The sequence below is a fragment of the Brassica rapa genome, chromosome A01 (assembly GCF_000309985.2).
Source record: "Brassica rapa cultivar Chiifu-401-42 chromosome A01, CAAS_Brap_v3.01, whole genome shotgun sequence".
NCBI lineage: Eukaryota > Viridiplantae > Streptophyta > Magnoliopsida > Brassicales > Brassicaceae > Brassica > Brassica rapa.
In genome coordinates, this window is record NC_024795.2 from 8,473,957 (window position 1) to 8,492,841 (window position 18,885).

General features: G+C 35.5%; 3 protein-coding genes and 2 pseudogenes across 5 annotated transcripts; 2 read left to right on the forward strand and 3 right to left on the reverse strand.

Moving 5' to 3' along the window:
- Nucleotides 1-351: 351 nt before the first annotated feature.
- Nucleotides 352-9,074, reverse strand: LOC103863081 (pentatricopeptide repeat-containing protein At4g25270, chloroplastic). 3 transcript variants are annotated; one of them, XM_033288099.1, is made up of 2 exons: nucleotides 7,414-9,074; nucleotides 352-465 (listed from the first exon to the last, which is right to left on the reverse strand). In XM_033288099.1, exon 1 carries the CDS (start codon nucleotides 9,010-9,012, stop codon nucleotides 7,426-7,428), a length of 1,587 nt encoding a protein of 528 aa, XP_033143990.1. In that variant the 5' UTR covers nucleotides 9,013-9,074; the 3' UTR covers nucleotides 352-465; nucleotides 7,414-7,425. The 3 variants fall into 3 exon arrangements, with proteins under 3 accessions (XP_033143990.1, XP_009139068.1, XP_009139076.1); XM_009140820.3 differs by lacking the exon at nucleotides 352-465 and adding an exon at nucleotides 5,937-7,329; XM_009140828.3 differs by lacking the exon at nucleotides 352-465 and adding an exon at nucleotides 6,457-6,692.
- On the forward strand, nucleotides 562-2,448 carry LOC103864778 (annotated as a pseudogene).
- On the forward strand, nucleotides 3,217-6,168 carry LOC117132969 (annotated as a pseudogene).
- LOC103863091 (pectinesterase inhibitor 7) lies at nucleotides 5,914-7,084 on the reverse strand. Its single transcript, XM_009140840.3, has 2 exons — nucleotides 6,858-7,084; nucleotides 5,914-6,812 (listed from the first exon to the last, which is right to left on the reverse strand). The coding sequence occupies exon 2, from the start codon at nucleotides 6,802-6,804 to the stop codon at nucleotides 6,142-6,144; it is 663 nt and encodes a 220-aa protein (XP_009139088.2). The 5' UTR covers nucleotides 6,805-6,812; nucleotides 6,858-7,084; the 3' UTR covers nucleotides 5,914-6,141.
- Nucleotides 9,053-11,269, reverse strand: LOC103863071 (probable UMP-CMP kinase 2). Its single transcript, XM_009140807.3, has 9 exons — nucleotides 10,641-11,269; nucleotides 10,498-10,551; nucleotides 10,387-10,426; nucleotides 10,130-10,247; nucleotides 9,887-10,043; nucleotides 9,730-9,810; nucleotides 9,540-9,647; nucleotides 9,383-9,451; nucleotides 9,053-9,270 (listed from the first exon to the last, which is right to left on the reverse strand). The coding sequence occupies exons 1-9, from the start codon at nucleotides 10,716-10,718 to the stop codon at nucleotides 9,211-9,213; spliced, it is 765 nt and encodes a 254-aa protein (XP_009139055.1). The 5' UTR covers nucleotides 10,719-11,269; the 3' UTR covers nucleotides 9,053-9,210.
- Between the last annotated feature and the right edge of the window lie 7,616 nt (nucleotides 11,270-18,885).

Here is an 18,885-nt window from a genome sequence, read left to right on the forward strand (position 1 = left end):
TCTAGCTGAAATTAAATACAACAGAAATGAACAAAAAGCAAGAAAATTAGAGATCATGATTTACTCGGGTACCATATCAAACAAAGAGCATGTGCTCTCATGTTGATCTTTAATCGTGATACAAACGAAATATATACAGAGGAAGAAGTCTGAAACTTGATCAGCACGTTTAGAAAGTGGCAAGATATTTACAAAGATATTATGATATTAATAGTAGACCCAAAAAGCGGCGCAATAGCTTTATAGTCAGTCATGTCCGAGACATAGATTTTTGCTGATTTTGCTCGGGCCAAGCTAGCATCAAGCGTTGTCTCAGCGAGCTGAGCCGCTTCTTGATCTCACTTGCATATGAAGACAGATACTGAAAGCATAGTTCCGGGTAAGTTGTTGTTGTCTCACAAGAGGCTTTAACAAACTCTGGATTATCATTAGATTACTCTCCAAGGTTTCTGGCCATAGCTATAGCTGCCGCGGACACATACATAAGAAAGTGAATCAGATAAAGTTTTTCCATTTTGGGTTCCAAACACAACTGAGTATTTTTAATATAAATAACTAAACATGTTGCGTTTCATAATACTCTCTTTAACTCTCATTGCTCTCATCAACTCGTCAAACATCCAGAGAACAACAGCAACTCCACCAGCCAAATACTAAAACTACAAAACATACGTAAAAACAGCATGCAACTCAACAACATACCCAGCAATGTGCTACAACTCATTGTCCTCCTACTCTTCAACCATCAAATCCGACCCGATCAAACTCTGCATAACATCGCTCAACATCAATCTTAAATCCGCTAAAAAAGCCTCGTCCGTGGTCTCTAGCCTTCTCAAAAAGGCCAAATCCACCTCCAGCCCTGAGGTTCCGATCCTCAAGGACTGCCTTGAGGAGATGAAGGATACTGTCGACGAGCTCAAGCAAGCGACAGCCGAGATGAAGAATCTAAACGGCGGAGGAATCTCAAAGGAGGAGCATCTAAGGAACGTGAAAACGTGGGTGAGCTCGGCGTTGACAGACGAGAGCACGTGTACGGACGAGTTAGAGGAAGGAGAAGCGAATGCGGACACGAAGAAGAAGGTGAAGAAAGCTATTTCTGAGCTTTCATGGACTACAAGCAATACTTTGGCCCTGATGACTAATTACCTAGGTTACTGAAATTAACCATTGTATTCACCTCTTATCTTTGCATGTGCATGTGTACGTTTTTTTTGGTTGGTTAAATGTGGACGTTTTATCTTGTTTTCTTTAAGTCATAATTAGTAATCATATAAATTCCAAGTTTTGACACTGTCTAACGTTTTATAATTACTTGCAAATGAAAATGTGCATTTGAACTGGTACTTCATGCGTGTGTTCGGTAATTAATCTCAAACCGTAGATATTGTTAATTCGTTATGACTGACAATCATAAAATAATAACAGGTAACACACCAAATAATGAAAAATATCATGGCTTTGTATTTTATAATATTTGGATCAATTAATTCGTAACGGTTCCAGTTGGGCCATTTGCCGTTGACCTAGGAAGGCGCTCCTATTTCATAAGAAGGGAGGATATCAACAAAAATAGATTTAAACTTAGGGGTCAAAAAAGGTTAACTACACTATTCAAAATGCAAGAAATTACAGACAAAGAAAACTAAAAAACCTAAATAGAGTAACCGTGTGTGACATCTTGATAAACTTGGAGCTGTCCGTCTCACGACAATACATACGCTCTTCATGTGCTTAAACTTTTTCATAAATTTTTGTACATACACTTTTATAAAATAGTTAAAAAATTATTTCAATCTTAATAATTGCTGGTTATAAAAAAGGTTGGTTTTGGATTGCTGAGTATATTGTTGGGCCAAACCCAAAAGTCTTTCAGGCCTATCGAAGATTCTGCTCTTCTTCTATGAGTTCTATCACTAACTCAGATGACGTGAGAAAGGCATACTACACTGCTGACCAAGCTATGTGTCAAGCTAAATTGATATGACTCAGAACCAAACCAAAACACACATTTTTTGACAATAGAAAAGAATCCAAATCCAAGAGAAAAACACTCAAGTCCCCAAAGACCAAACCTGATATATCGAAATGGTCAAAAATAAGTTGGTAACTAGTAATGTAATTGTCGAAAAACCTCAAAAAATCCCATCACTTCGATAGGCCTTCTGAATTAGGTTATATCCTCACTTCATATTCTCATTCTGCCTTGATCCAAAGTTGCTTTTAAGTTGTTGTTTTTGTTAGTTTATATATTGAAATGATAAAACATATATATATATATAAACTACGTGCAGATGTGTTGCAAAAAAAAAACTACGTGCATATTCCAGCAAATAAACACCTATGTATAAGTTATGGAAGGGAGACCAGTTTCAATATCAATTCCCTATAATGTACATACATGATACGTTGATCTGTCTTTCTTAATAGTTACAGAAGAAAAATGATTAACAATGTGTCAAACAAATAAAATAAGTGATGTTTCTCCGAATTAAGAGATCTGGTCAATGTTCATATTTCATGAGCATCATACTACATCACGTGCCACATTGCTTAAACACCGGAATGAAGTTTTTTTTTCAACTTCTAATAACATTTTGAAACCAAGAAAAAAGTTTCTTGATTGTTTCGTATAATTTGAGACGCCAAGGTTTATGAGTACACTGTTACACAGCCACCATATATATGGTATATATTTTGCAAGTTATGACAGTTCCTAATGATTGTTTATACTTTACAGCATAATGATTTGATTGGAGACGATACTAACATACATAAGTCGCTACTAATCCGGAAGAAATGCAAAAATTGCTGAATGAGAAGTCGCATGCATGGTTTAAATATGTTTCGGATATCTAATATTATAAAATTTATCTGTTTTTTTATAGAGCGACCGTCAGTAGAAGGCACAAGGAACATATTAAAACCAAAATCAAGAATATCATTAATGGTTTCTATAAAAGCAGTTTAATAAAAAGTAGAGAAAACATAAAAAATAATTAAAATCAATTTCTCTAGAAATTTTAAAAATATTAGAGAGACGAACATGTACTCTAAGGGTGTAACTGGTGACAAATAAAAGGAACATATGGAATGATAGGAATCACTATTTATGGAATTTTGTGGAATGGAATCAGCATTCCATTTGTTCATGAACATTTTTGATTTGGAATGATTTTTCAAATGATAGTTAAAATTTTATTTGGAATAATATGGAATGATGTGGAATTGAATGGAATACCCTTTTCATTTTTCTTTTGTAAATGGTGAACAATTTTTAGAATGCATAGGAATTAAGCATTCCGGAAGTTTTTATTCCAAAAACATACATTCCAGTTGCAGCCTAAATGGTTTACTATATTCATAGATTACAATTTAAATATTTAATAAAATCATTTTAAAAATACTAATTTAACAATTATGAAAAAAATTGTTTGAGATAATTTCAAATGATATTGCTCTAATAGCTCTACCTTTTTCCAAAAATGAAAATATTTATACTTGCTATTGTATGGTTGTTTTTTTGGTTACACAAATTCATAATCAAATGATTTGAAACCGAACGAGAATAGAACAACTACTATTATATGATTGGTTAAAATTATTTTTTATTATATTCAGAAGAAAAGTGAAGATCATATCACTCCCTTAATAACTACAATTAATAATCCGTTATGTGTTGTACATTAGACTAATATATATATACACATACTGCATAGTTTCACATAGCTCTCTCAAACCCCACGTTAAAAAACATGTTGCGTCTTCTGACACTCTCTCTAGCTCTCATTGCTCTCATCAACTCATCAAACATCCCGATAACAACAGCAACTCCACCAGGCATAAACCAAAACGACAAAAAGTTCGTTCAAACCGCATGCAACTCAACACCATACCCTACAATGTGCTACTACTCATTGTCCTCCGCCTACTCTTCAACCATCAAATCCGACCCCATCAAACTCTGCTTAACATCGCTCAACGTCAACCTCAAATCCGCCAAAAGCGCCTCGTCCATCGTCTCTAGCCTTCTCAAAAAGGTCGCCTTCAGTCCTGAGGTTCCGAATATCCTCAAGGGCTGCCTGAAGGAGATGAAGGATACCGCCGACGAGCTCAAGCAAGTGTTCGCCGAGATCATCAGGGCCTTGATTCAAGGCCGGAAGAATCTCAAAGGGGGAGATTAAAAGGAAGTTGGAAACGTGGGCGAGCTCGGCGGCGATAGATTTGATCCCGTGTATTAAAAAGTTCGAGGAAGCAAGAGAGAATGTGGAGATAAAGAAGGTGAAGAAAGCTGTATCTGCGCTTTCAATGACTACAAGCAATACTTTGGCCCTTATGACCAGATACCTACGTTTCTGAATTAACCATTATATATTCACCTCATTTCTTTTGCATGCGCATGTGTATGTTTTCTTTTCTTTTCTTTTTTTGTTTGCTTGTTAAATTGTTACGTTTTCTTTTATTTATGTCATAATTAATAAGTCATATGAATTCCAAGTTTCCAGAAGTGTGTACAGTTTTCGAATTACTTAACTACAATGTGCATTCGAAGTTGAAGTACCATTCTATACTCTCCGCAGAATATTAATAAATTCTATAATATGTTTTGGACTTTTCGTACTTCATCGAAACTTGACGTGTTCACATGGTAGTCTCAAACTGTAACTCGTAATGACAATCAAAAATAATTACATGCAAGTAACAGAATGATAAATGGTGGCTGGCTGGAGAGGCAATGCTGCCACTTAAACGAGAGATCACTTATTTTTTGAGTGTTCATTTTCTGCGGGTTTGGAGAAGCACGATCAGGGGGCTGGCTGGCACAGGTACTCTGTTCAATGGCCTATTTTGTTGCAACGATTGGCGATATGCTACAAGACATATTATCAACCTTTCTATTTTGGTATTGTTTCCAAGCGGTAGTTTATGCGATTTGGTATGAGAGCCACACTCGCAGTGTAGGAGAGGCTCCTCAACCTGCTGCTCGACTCCTCATCTTTTTGGACAAATTGGTCCGAAACAAAATCTCTTCTTTAAAAAAGAAAACTAGAAACAAATATGAAAAAGTCATGAAGATATGATTTGGATGTAGATAATATTTTCATTTCTTTCTATAAAAACATACTATAGGTTTTGACTTTCTACACAAAGTAGCATTGATGAAATTTTTTTTTTTTGCTATTTCGCTATTGAAGTGAATAAAATTTAAATTTCTTTCAAAAAAAATAATGAATGATGGACTTTGGGCAATGACTCTTCTGAATGAAAAAACGCGAGAAAGAGGCATCTTTTTTGCAAATAATATTATTTTTTTCCAAATAATATTTTACAGAGGCTTGAGTATATATGGATCAACATGTCAGAAGGATTCGTATTTCATATCCCATGATGAGCGGTTCCAGTTGTGCACATTGCCGTTGACCTTAGGGCTTTTTCACTAGGAGGGTTTCGTAGATTTTTCCTGATATTAACAAACATTAATCTAGACTTACGAGCCAAAAAGTTATCTTAACATTTAAATTGAAAGAAATTAATAAAACACATAAAACAGCAAACACACATGCGGATCGGGGGCGATTTGGACGTAGGCGGTCCGATTTGACCTCTCTTGTTCAATAGATCGTAGAAAGAACAAAAAAGATCACCCATGGAGGACTGTGACATTTTGACCAACTTGGAGCTGTCCGTCTCAAAATCTCGACAAAACATGTCCGTTAAACTTTTTTAATCTTTGTCCACATAACTTTTATAAATGAACTAAAAAATATTTCAAATATCAATAGTTGTTCCAAGCTGTTTTTTAAAGTTTGGTTACGGATCGTTGATGATATTGTTGGGCCAAACCCAAAAGCCATGCAGGCCTATCGGAGATTCTGCTCTACTTCTATGAGTTCTGTAGCTAACTCAGATGAATGCCATCAAAGATGACCTGAAAATGGTTTAAAAGATAAGATTGCAACATCCTCTACATGGCTTACATAAATTATTGCTTCGAACAACGTAAGCCCGTACATGACATAACAATGTGGCAAGCGAAACCTGATATTGACTCAAACACAAACCAAATACACATTTCTTGAAACACACAAAAGAAAACAAACCCAAGAGAAAAACACTCAGTCCCCCAAGACCACAATATCTTCAATGCTTGGAAGCAAAGACATTGATCAAAGCCAATGCATTGCTCGTATCTTGCGCCACACGCAAAATGTGTTCTCTGATTAACCTTTTCAGCTCTCCATCCATGGCTTTCCCTCCAAACCCATCAAGACACGTGGTCTCATCCGTCAGAGCCGCACTTGTCCATGTCCGGACATTGCCCAGACACAACCAGAAGTCTTCCCCGCTTTCGCCTTCCTCCAGATGCTTCAGTTCCTTCAGCGAACTTCTCAACCTGTCAACAGTATCTCCCATCTCTTCTATACAGTCCGAGACGGCCTCGTGCTGCCTCTCTGTGATTCCTTTATAGTCAGTCATGTCCGAGACATAGGTTTTGGCTGACTTTGCTCGGGCCAAGCTAACAGCAAGCGCTGTCTCAGCGAGCTGACGAGGCCGCTTCTTGATCTCGCTTGCGTATGAAGACAGAGACTGAAAGCATAGTTCCGGGTACGTTGTTGTCTCACAGGAGGCTTTCACGAACTCTGTGTCATCGCTATATTCCACCTCTCCAAGGTTTCTGACCATGGCTATAGCTGCGGTGGACGCATACAGAACAAACAGAATCAGAGAAAGAGCTAAACTTTTTGCCATTTTGGTTCTATAATATAAACAACTAAAAGTGGGAGTAGCAGCAAAAGGGTTCATGGATTTATATAGAGGCTCAACGAATGTGTGAACGCAGATACTTTGACCCTTAAATCCTAACACACACAGCACTATTTATTTATTTTTAGAGCAGAAACTGGAGTTAGGTGAAACGTTAATAAATGTGAAGCAATGAGGGTATCAATAAAAGAAGATAAGCTGGAACTGTATGTCTTCATATACATTGTTCTTATTGCTTCACATTATCATATGATTCTTTTAGACAGCATATTTTGGATCCTTTCCATATATGCAAGTGGTAGGTCCTAATGCACGTGACCAATGACTAAACCCATGTTACTAACCCATATTAAAACACTGGTCACGAGGAATATGGCTTTTCAATTGAATATTGCAGTGGAAAAAGTACAATATAGTGAAGACAAAAAGTATAATATAGTGAAGACGCTAGTTTTGAAGTAAAATCTAGCAAAAGACATCCCACGAGAATCTATAGACATAAAGAAATCACTTCTAACAGCTAACCAATCAGACGCGTTCACACATGTCACGTGATCCTTTTCCCTATGAACAAACAAGTCACTTGTGTGTGTAAAGATTACTATGACATCACATGGACTGATCTATCAAAGATAAACTCGTATGTACCTTTGAGTAAACTTATGTCTCCAATCCTCGATCTACCATCATCTGCCTCACTCTCTCAACATCTTGTATTCTTTTCGCCTTGCTATAAATTCTCATCAACAGCTCGAAATTGTGTTCGTTATCAGGTTCTAACTCGAAAAGACGCTGAGCAGCAACCTCTCCTATATCTGCATTCCCATGGATGTAACAAGCGTACAACAAAGCTCCCCAAACAGTTGGACCAGCCTCAAACCCCATCTCTCGAACAATCATTGAGTAAGCCTCCTGCATCATCCCTGCTCTTCCGTAGAGATTCACCATACACGCATAGTGTTCCATCTTCGGGTTTATCCCGTATTCTTTCGACATCAAAGAGAATAGTCTCTCTCCATCTTCCACCATTCCTGTATTAGCACAGAGAGATAGCACCGAGACGAACGTGATAACATCGGGTCTAACGTCAGCACGCTGCATCTCCTCAAAATACTTCAAACCATTAGAATCTTTAGAGTGAGCAGAGATAATAGCATTCCAAGATACAATATCTCTCTCGAGCATCTGATCAAATACGAAGCAGGCTTGACTTAATTGTCCCATTTTGGAGTAGAGAACAATCAAAGCATTCGCAACGGATAACTCACACTCCATTCCTCTCCTAATCACCCATCCATGTAGCTGACGTCCATGTTTCAAAGACAAAACACGAGCTAGAACACTAGATATAGCAACCTTATCAGGCTCAACCCCATCTCGAACCATCAAACGAAAAATATGCACAGCCTCGTGTAACAACCCATGATGAAGGTAGCTAGTCAACATCGAGTTCCAAGAAACATAGTCTTTGTGAGGAATCATGTCGAAAACACTCTTTGCTTTAACAATGTCGCCGCATTTAGCATACATATCAACAAGAGCATTGAGGACATAGACATCGTAACCAAAACCTTCCTTAACCAAATCACGGTGAATCGCTTCTCCGATCTGAATAGAACCAATTCCTCCACAAGCTTTCAAGACTCGTGGGAAAGTAAACCGGTCCGGTTTAACGCCGTCTTCAGCCATCTGGAAGTAGATAGCCATCGCGTCTTCGTACTGAGCTGATTCCGCGTAGCCTGAGATAAGAGAGTTCCAAGCAAAAGCTGATGATTTTCTCTTGGACATTTGATCGAACACCTCGTGTGCAACCTCCGCGTAGCCGCAAGAAGCGTACAGCCTGACGAGCTTCGACGAAACGCCCAGGTTGTTGCGTAAGAGGTACGCAGGTATGAGGCGGTGAACTCTAGCGCCGTGGTGGATGGATCTCAAGGTGTAGCATGTCTCGAGGAGAGAAGCGAAGATCTCTGGTTCGGTGATTGTGATGCCTTTTCGAGCGGAGGTTTCGAGTTCTGTAATGACAGAGTCTAGGGCTTCGAGTTTGGTCCGTTGAGTGGATTGTTTTCCGACCAAGATTGGAGTGGGAGATGGTTTGGACAAGGAGAGGGAAGTGAATCCATTGTTGTTGTTGTTGTTGTCTTGGATTTGTTTTAGCTTCAACTGTTCGTAGTGTCTGGGCTTCTTTTTCATCGAAGAAGACGATATGGTTGGATAACAGAAGCTTGGTCTGTATACGATACTCACCATCTTCTCTGTTCTCAGTATGATAAATGGAGGGAAGCAAAGCTTAATATGATAAAATATTAGTAATAAATATTATAAGTTACATTTTTTTTTTTGTTTTTTTTTTCCTTTTATGAGTTATGATGATAATACAAACAAAACGATGCAAAAGCGTATCAAAATTCAAAAGTAATGAATAAATTTCAGACTGATTGTCTTTTGTTAAGAAGAATGTTCTACCAAAGGAGACTTTGGATTTACATGGCGACTCTGCTTCAATTGCTGCACATACAAATTACAGTCAAGTTAGACAAAGATGTATATGCCTGATGTCTGAATAATGAAAGAAAGAAAGACACTTTGAACTGAAATGCAGACAGAGATTAGTGTATACCTCTTGAAATGGAGTGAAAATAGGTAGAACTTGTTTGAATATGTCATCTACTGTTCCTACTGCGTTAATCTGCACCAAAGATTAAACAACCTCAGCTATAAGGCATTTGAATCAAACATTTTCAACAGTTTCGTAAACGTTTTTGCAAAGAACTCACTGTGTAGAGTTTTCCTTTGTTTTTGTAGTAGTCAATGACAGGACGATTTAAGGCCTCAAAGATTTTCAGACGCTTCTTCATTGTAGTTATGTTATCATCAACTCGGCCCTGCCACAATCAAGGATTCGGTTTTCACGGCACTGTTATTAACTGAAAACTTTGACAATATAAATGCTTTTAGAATAAGCACCTGGTTACGATTCAAGACGCGTGTCACCATCTCTTCTTCAGGGCAATCGAAGAACAGCACTACATCCGGGTCGGCTCCTACCTGCAACAGTTACGAGAGCATTTTATAAGTAAAAGGGAAGAGGAGAGGGAGATGATAACTAAACTACACAACTCACAATGCGCTCAAAAGCAACACGATTCTCCTCAGTTCGCGGAAACCCATCAATGAGAAACTTGGAACTGTTACTCGACTCCAGCTCCTTCTGTAATAGCTTCACGGTAACCTCAGAAGGAACAATTTTCCCATCTTTAATCAAGTTCAGAATCATATCCCTGAAATTGAGATTTATTTCCTCCTCATAATGAGACTTGCTTAACAACAAACATACAGAAAAAAAAAAAAACTTAAATCTTCATACCCGTTTTTAGTGTGCATAGCGATTTCTCTCCTAAGCAAATCTCCAGCGCTGAGATGTGTCAATCCAAAGGTCTCAACAATCTTCTCACATTGCGTTCCTTTCCCACTTCCAGGTCCTCCTGAGGTTTATATACCAAATCCATCAGACTAACTCAAACTATTTAAATGGCAAACATTTTGATAAAAAAGAAAAGCCGATTCATCTTCAATATAGACCCAACTCCAACACATTGATAAACAGCAGAATCGAAAACTAACCTAGTACGAACGTAATGAAGGGAGATTTCGCCCCTTCTTCCTGTGACATATACAAGTAGAAACAAGTTTATATACACAAGAAACGAGCAGCTTCTCTTTATATGTACATACCGGTTTACTAATCTCCGTTGCAAATGATTCTCGAATAATGAGCCCAAAAGCTGCCTGGAATACGTAATGAACTGAGTTAAAATCCACAAAAATCCGAAGATTCGAGCGATTGGGATTGAAAATCGAAGCGGAAAGCGTCGCACCTGGTTACGCGAAAGGGATCGAGATGATGGTGATGAAGAAATAATCGGGGAAAGTGATGATGCCACGCGTCTCCACATCTTGTGTCGTCGTCTTCTTCCTATTCCTTCAGGTGTGTGCGATTTCGATTTTTGGATTTTCGATGTTCAGATTCCAGCGAGGAGAATTAATAACGTCGAGAAACGGATCAAGGAGAATAAAATAATAATAATGAGGAGCAGTGCTTACAAAAAAAAAATAATAATTGTTCAACGTTCCCGCGACACCGTTTTCGTGGGATTTTTGGTTTGTGTGTGTGTGTGTTTCAGCTTTTTTAAGCGACCTGCGAACTTTTAAAAGGGAAAAAATGTGAATAGGTCAGAAACTTGAACATGGCACGCAAGTTCAAGCTAACGTGCAGTTTTCCATTTACAAGAAAAAGGGAACGGTGTGTTGTTTTCGGCCTCCCAAAACAGCAGGTACTTGCAAATAAACCAAAGTGCAAATTGGGCTATAATAACACTTCACTTTACTTTATATAAAGTGATACCCAGCCCAGGCTTACCAAAACTTTGCAAGTTGTAAGCATTTTCATGAATTCTTGGACAAACTCCAACATTCACCTTACTCCCTGAGTTTTAAAATAATTAATAAACATAGATCCAATGCAACATTATAAGATTTTTTTCTGTTACAAGTTATCTTAAAATATTTATGGTTCTCTAAATTTTAAAACCTACCAATTCATGAAGATAACTACAAAAAAAATCATACATATAGTAAGTTTATGGAAAACAACTATTCTTTTGAATAGCTTTTTTTTTAAACTAGCACTTTCAATTCCGGGTAAAAAAATGTTAGTTGGTATTATTTCTTGAATTGATCTACACATTTCTGTTATAAAATAATTATATATGTATCTTTAGTCTTATTTAGTGTTTTCATACTTGATCCAGACTCGCAGTTGAATCAGTAAATTATGTTACCTCTGTATAACCGGATTCAAATATAATAAAAGCCCGTTAATTAAAAATTCAATAAAATCTGGTAGAAATACTAAAAACCCATCATTAACTCGTGACTTGACACTGTTTGATCCAATAAAAGACTCAGAGAAATCTGATAATATTTCTAAAAAGTATTGATGAATTTTAATATACTTTTAAAAATTACATAAAATTGAATAAACTATTAGATTTATGATTTTTTAGACTTTAACAAAAAATTTAGTATTCGAAAAGGGCAAAAATGATATTAGAGAAAATAATTTTTTTTATGCCAGTATTAGTTTATTTTGTTGTATATATTAATTTGAGGAATATGTTTAATTATTATATAAAATTAATTAAATTAATTTGGTAATTTTTAAAATGAATTTTATATTCAATTATTAACCTATGTGTTAATTAGTTGATATAATAATTTAATTATGTTTATATATACATTAAATTATGTGCATCGTTGTATTATAATTCTTGGTAATAAGAACTTGTTATTTTGTTAGTAATTCGGTCGAGTCGAGTGAAACTGAAACAGAATTAATTATTTTCTCAAATGTATAGCTGAACCTATCTATCTATACTATTATTTATGAAGTTATTTTGCTGATTTGTCACATTCTCCATGATTTTAGCTAATTTTGCTTCTTTTTCATATTATTATTAGTTTTTAGATTAAATCATCAATTTATTATTTAAATAATATAAATATTTCGATTTTTAATTAATTTATTAATTTAAATATTTTGAAATTTCTAATTGGAATTATGATTATGATTATTTTAACTTTCACAAGATTTTTATTAGTTTTTAGCTTAAATCATTAATTTATTAATTTAAATAACATAACTATTTCAAACTTTCTAATTGGAATTACAATTATAATTAGTTTAAAAAGGTTAGGACCAATTTTTATTTTCATATGATGTAAGATGTTTTAAACTCTATAGTTTCAATTTTCTCATTCATTCCAAGTTGTCTCGATTATAGTTTTTGACATCTATATTTATGTACTTTTGATATTTGTTTTTTTATAGTTGGAGTTCTATGTTTTTCTTCTTTCTTTGAGCCTGAAATACTAGGAGAAAATCGGTTTTGTTACATGGGATTGGAAATTATGAATTAGGTATTCTGAATTATTTCAGTAGTTATTTCACATGTATGTTTTATTACTATTTAATCTATAAGAAAAATATGCTTTGATATTAAATTTAGATAATTACATCATGTTATGAACATGTCTTTAATGGTTTAGTTTCTAAAACGGATAAACGTAAATATAACTTTAATGAATAATTAGATTTATCATTATATAATTAACCATAAATTAACTTTAATAATAAAACTATCATTATCTATTGTTTCATTTATTAAAAGTATATTAAGTCAATGTATATATTGATCAAGTAAACCAATGAAATATTGTCATTATCTCAATTCATTTTTTTTTAAACTTCAAAATTATCATCGAAATTAGTTTTTATTTAATTTTTATTTATGTTGTTGTTATTTGGATTTTGTGTGTTTAATGTTTTTTTTTTGGTAAGTTAATTCATGTTTATGGTTAAAAAATACAAAGTAGATTATGAGAGACCAAAAGTTCACATTCTTACTTTACTGTATTGTGTGGAATATTTGATATATAGTTATGCTCTTATGGTCTCATAGTTTTATAGCGTTTCTTTGTGTTAAGAAGACGTAGATCGAAATAAAAATCGAAGAGAACTAAGATGATTAAGAATATAAAAAATAAGTTATCATGATGTTTAAATCATAATACATTTATTATTATTTTTTGTCATTAGTACATATATTACTAGTTATTAGTAAAACGATCATGTCCGCATGTGCGGGCAAAATACCTAGTTGTTTTGTAAATCTGTTCATATAGACCAAGTGGCGGTATAATCTTTGTTCGCCAACGGATTGGATGGACATAATTTTATTAGGTTATGTTTGATTAATAGAATAACCAATTGAAATAATGATTCAATTGCTTTTTCATGTCAACTATTCAATTCCTTTATTAGATGTAGAAACGTTTCTAGAATGATAAATCATGTAGGGTCCACGTTTTAAAGAGAGAGATATTGTGTGGATCCGTTAATTTAAGTCTTGATATAGTACTTAGGCTAGAATGGAATGTAATCTATATTATTAAAACTGAAATATATTTGACAAATTGTTTAGAAATATAAATATTAGTATAAATAGAATTTTGTTTGAAAATTTGGATAACAGTATAAAAAAAGAAGTATAGTGTTGTTTTGTAATTTTATTAATTATATTACTTTAAAAATACATTACATCATTAATTATATTTACGTTAACAACACATTACATCATTAATTATATTACCATAAAAGTAATAATGCAGATTTTTACTTATTAGTTAATCAACATTAACTTTGTACAAATTATAAAAATAAAAAAGTATAATAATCGGGTTTGCATATGGTTAATAGTTCGGTTTAATTTGTTTGACAAAAACTTTTTTTTTATCTTAGTTCCAATCGGTGAAAAATTATTTAGCCAATCACATAATTTAAAGCCACAGTTTATGTGAACAAAATAATAACTTAAATCAAAATAATTAAAACATATTACATTTATTGTCACTTAATGTTTCACTATATATAAATATTTTACTAGATAAAAAATTCTTTCAAATTCTCTTATTTTAGCCAAACACATAGAAAGAGTTTTAAAAAAAATTTATTTACAGAATCAGTTAGGTAAGGACATTCAGGTACTCATTCAGATACAAGTTATTTTTTTTCGTGATCAATTTTTTGGAGTTTTGAAATGAGGTCCCGCTTGGATATTATAAATTTATGTTTGGGGTTCGATTTGAGTCCACCCGGGTATGAATGATTTTGATTTTGATTGTAGAAACATAAAAATATCTAAGGGATCAATGTATATGAAGCGGGTACATATATTTGTATCAAAAATAATCTTATTACCCGATTCAGTCCGGTTTTTTGTAATACAATTAGTTATACGACGACACATCTCAGACATATAACACTAATCATGAAAAACGAATATCAATTTATAAAAACGTAAAAACTAATACCAGCACGGACGCGCGAGTCTGTTAACTTGAAGAAAAGAAATGGAGAAGGCAAAGGTGTGGAGTTGAGATATGGCTTGTACAAAGATAGGGCAAGAGCTTTAGAGATTGTCTATCAAGAGTTATGAAGTGTCTAAAGGAGTCCAGAAGTGATCTGATGGATGTTGTAAGCAAGGGCAAAGTCTAGGAGAGACTTAGAAGAGTGTTGAGGAGTAAATGGGCGAGTGTGCAATATTAGGGCGAGGTAGTACGGATTTGGTACAGACGTTGTACGGACCGTACGGATCCGTACGTATCAGGTCGATCCCAAAAGTGCATAACTCGACCATTTGAAGTTGGTGCAAACTTAGGGCGTGACCAGACCAACTATGCAAAGATAGGGTGTGATCAGAGCACGTCCGGAAGGCGTTATGCATAAGGAATCAATATGGCATCAAGAAGATGCTTTGTGGAGGCAAACAACCAATAGAAGCTTCCTTGTGTGTGATTGGCTAGTTCTGGTCTTGGACAGGATGTCTCTTGCTGTAAAGACAAGGGAGCCACGACCATGAACTTGGACAGATGCATGAGCAGATTAGGAGGAGCCTAAGGAGAGCCAATCACAAGCAAGGAGCCAACTTGCTATGGTTTGAACTATATAGTGGGCGCCAACCTTATCCTCCCAACACTTCAGATATTACAAGAAAACCATCTCATCTACACCATCCATTCTCTCAAGTTAATACTATCCACTAGATTTAGGTTTCAGATTGTGTAAACCTATTGAGCTTATAAATAAGCATGTAAATGCTTAAGGGAGTAAGGGGGAGTTCCCCTCTCCACTTCATGCATGACAAACTTGTTTTTGAATCTGAAACCTTAATCTCTAATCTCTTATTCTCCTAATCTCTCAGTCTCTTAATCTATGTTCCTAAGTCTCTTATTCTCTCATAAACACTCTCATCAATCTCTCTTTCTAAATCATCTAGAGCAAGCTCTCATCTTTCTCCATTGGAGTTTATACATACACACATACAACCAGAGAAGAGAACTCTACAAATCTCATAGAGTTATACTCTGGTTAGTTATTAATATTAATGTTATAATCAAATTTACTATAATATATAGTTTTTAAAAGGTTTTTACCTAGAGCAAGTTAGGTCTAACTTTGTGTTTCTATTTTAATCGTATTGATATTTGTTGCATTTGAACCGGTGACGACATATATGAACCAATTGCATTTTGAAGGCCTCAACCATGTCTTTTTGACAACACCATCACAGAAACTGCACTTTGCTGACCAAATCCTTGATTTTTTTTTGTTATTACTCTGGTAGTTTTACTGGGCTGAGGCCTTCACTGTGTCTTTATCATTCGTACATGATAGGATTTACCTCCTCTCGACAAGGCCGGATATGAGATTTTGGAGTCACAGACATTTGCTTTTCCTAAGATCACAAAAAATGGATCACTTAGGGCATCACTAATGTAACCGCAGCAGTTGTGGTTGTGGTTGCGGTTGCGGGAGTTTGCAGATGCGGATGGTTGCGGTTTTAAGCGATTTTAAGAGATTTGTATGACTGGTATTGTGGTTTGAAATTAGTGCGTTTACGGAATACTTATGACTAGTTAACCACCAAAATACAAAAGCGGTTAAATAATAAATTAACAATATTTATATTTTATATAATTATAATAATATTAAAAATCCTAATATTATAATAAATAAAAAAATATATTTTTAAATTTCTTAAAATTACAGAAAATATATTTATTTTTAAATTTATAATATAAATTAAAATATAATAGATATATTTTAGTATTTCTATTATTTCAATTTAAAATTTTTATTTTTATTTTTGTATTTATATTGTTTTTTAAAAAATAATTTTTTTTACCCTTTCGCAACCGCCCGCAACCGCAAACGCTAGTTGAAACCAGCTTGGGTGATTGTTACAAAACGCTACTAACAACCGCAGCATTTGCGTTTGCGGGTGGCAGCAGAAAAACTAGTCATGCTGTTAAAAAAAAATGGAAGGATTACAGTCGTCCATGCCCAAGTGCGTAGTCCGGACCTAGTACTAAGTATTTTTACCACTCAGATTGGACTAAATGGAATACAGCATTGAAAAGTAACCATATCTCGGACTCTTTGTCTACAAACCAAACATATTCTTTGATGACATCATATCAACTTCTAGATGTTCAATGTTTTCTTACGTAAGTGTGCTAGGTGTTGTCAATTCAAAGAGATTAAATAATTATACTGCTTTTCATTTTCTCTTATCTAAACGTCTTGTAATTTGAACAGTTATCAAGTAGACCTCTCATTATATTTGGCATTTGGCATTAGCATCATTTTCTTATCATTCAAGAAACAAGCAGCCATGGAAGCCAAGGGAGGTATCCAGTGGAGCTCCATCATAGTTCCTTCTGTTCAAGAGATGGTGGAGGAGAACTGATAAGAACAATGTCACTTTCTTATCAAGAACAGAGGAATTACAAAAGGAAAGTACAGAGAGAAAGCTATCTTGAATCTCCTAAGAGAAACAAGCCAAAGCCACAAGGCTCTAACTAACCAACTAACTTTCCCAATTACAATTCCATCTATTTATACTATCTTCCTTAGTGTAACCGTTTCTTCTCCTCACTTGCAGGTGACAGGTCATCATTAGCTTCTCACTTAACACGTCATTAGCTTATGTGGTCATATCAATACCCCCTTTGTGAAGACTCAGCTTGCCCTCAAGCTGATATGACATGTACTCTTCTCCTCAGCATCATGACGTCTGTGCTGCATTGTGATCTGCTTCATCCGGTGGATACATCTGCGGCCTCGATGAAGACTGATGTCATACAATTCATCTGAAGCCTGTGTAGACAGCTCACTGAGAAACATGACCATAAGCTGTGACATAGCAGAATGATGTTGTGTGCTTTGAAACCTAGCAAGCAACACCGGAATTCAAGCAGCTTTATACCCAGTCCGTGTAACAGATTCTAGCGCTAGTACAAGTATCTTTGCAGTACCATAAGGAGTATTGTTGTTCTGAAGCACCATAATGACTGCTGCACTGTAGCTACACTGCTTCAACTCATACGACTGTGGGTTTGTGACACCACAATCTGCAGATTCCAGTTGATCGTTATGCTCTTCTTGGCTCGGCTCAGACAGAAAAATCAGCTTGTGATAGTCACACCTGTAGCAAGCCATAGTCAACTGATGCAAGTGTCTTTTAGAACTCATGACAGCCACTGCTTGTGAATCCACCTCCAACAACTCCAAGAATACAAGTTGTATATTTGTCTCCCTGTATTTGAACATCCAACACTTCATAAACTTTCTCTTCCTTTGTTGTTTTTGAACCTGACTTTGTAGCATCTGTTCTGATGAAACTTGTTCCACCATTCTAACATGAGTAGCCTTAAGATCCAGCTTGTAAACAACTTCACGTTCTTGTAACAACATGCCCACACCGTCTGTCCATACTGCATCAAGCTTGCAACGTGTTGTCTCCGCATTAGCAAACCCGTCCCTTTCCTTGATTTTCTTCCAATATATCATGAGTTTCTGATGTAGAACTTTACTCTTCCACCTATGCTTCAGGTGAAACTTCTCACGGAACATGTCTTTGTCAAGTTGCAACCACAAATCAGTATCAGCACCATCCTTATCTAATGGCATGAACTGTGATATGGAACCTGTTGTAGCTCGAATGCACCAGCTTGATGTGTCTGCTGTAAGTGGACAGAACAACCAATCATTGCTGCTACCTTGTGTAGCTAAGCAGCCTTTGACACAAGATTGCCTCCACAAGTTGGACAGTAGCAGTAACATGTGATTTTCACTCATCACAACAGCAGTCCTAACAGCACCATAAGCTTCAGTCATAGTTCCAGAATGTCTGCTCCATAAATCTGTATCCCAAAATTCAGAACTCAACCCACTCCATTGCCTACATGCTGAAACAGGCTCAAAAGAATCAGTCTCGTGTCTTCTCCACGTCACTCTGTTGCTCATAAGGCAGAGCTGAACTATGCCAAACCCAAATTGTGAAAGAGTTTCCACTGCTTCAGAACCATGCCATAAGAACGGATTGTCTGCCAATGTACGTTGCAAGTGCAATCCAGGCCTACGTCTGAACTTAAACCTCCATGATTTCTGTAATTTTCTCTGCACATTTTGTATCTTCTCTCTTCTCAAGTCCAAAAACA

Excerpts from the sequence above, each read along its gene's own strand:
- LOC103863091 (XM_009140840.3), bottom strand. The coding sequence starts at position 6,804 with ATGAACCCTTTTGCTGCTACTCCCACTTTTAGTTGTTTATATTATAGA.
- LOC103863081 (XM_033288099.1), bottom strand. The coding sequence starts at position 9,012 with ATGGTGAGTATCGTATACAGACCAAGCTTCTGTTATCCAACCATATCG.
- LOC103863071 (XM_009140807.3), bottom strand. The coding sequence starts at position 10,718 with ATGTGGAGACGCGTGGCATCATCACTTTCCCCGATTATTTCTTCATCA. Across the intron at positions 10,044-10,129 it reads GCTATGCACACTAAAAACGG|GGATATGATTCTGAACTTGA; the intron begins GTATGAAGATTT and ends TCTCAATTTCAG. Across the intron at positions 9,648-9,729 it reads GCGTCTTGAATCGTAACCAG|GGCCGAGTTGATGATAACAT; the intron begins GTGCTTATTCTA and ends TGATTGTGGCAG.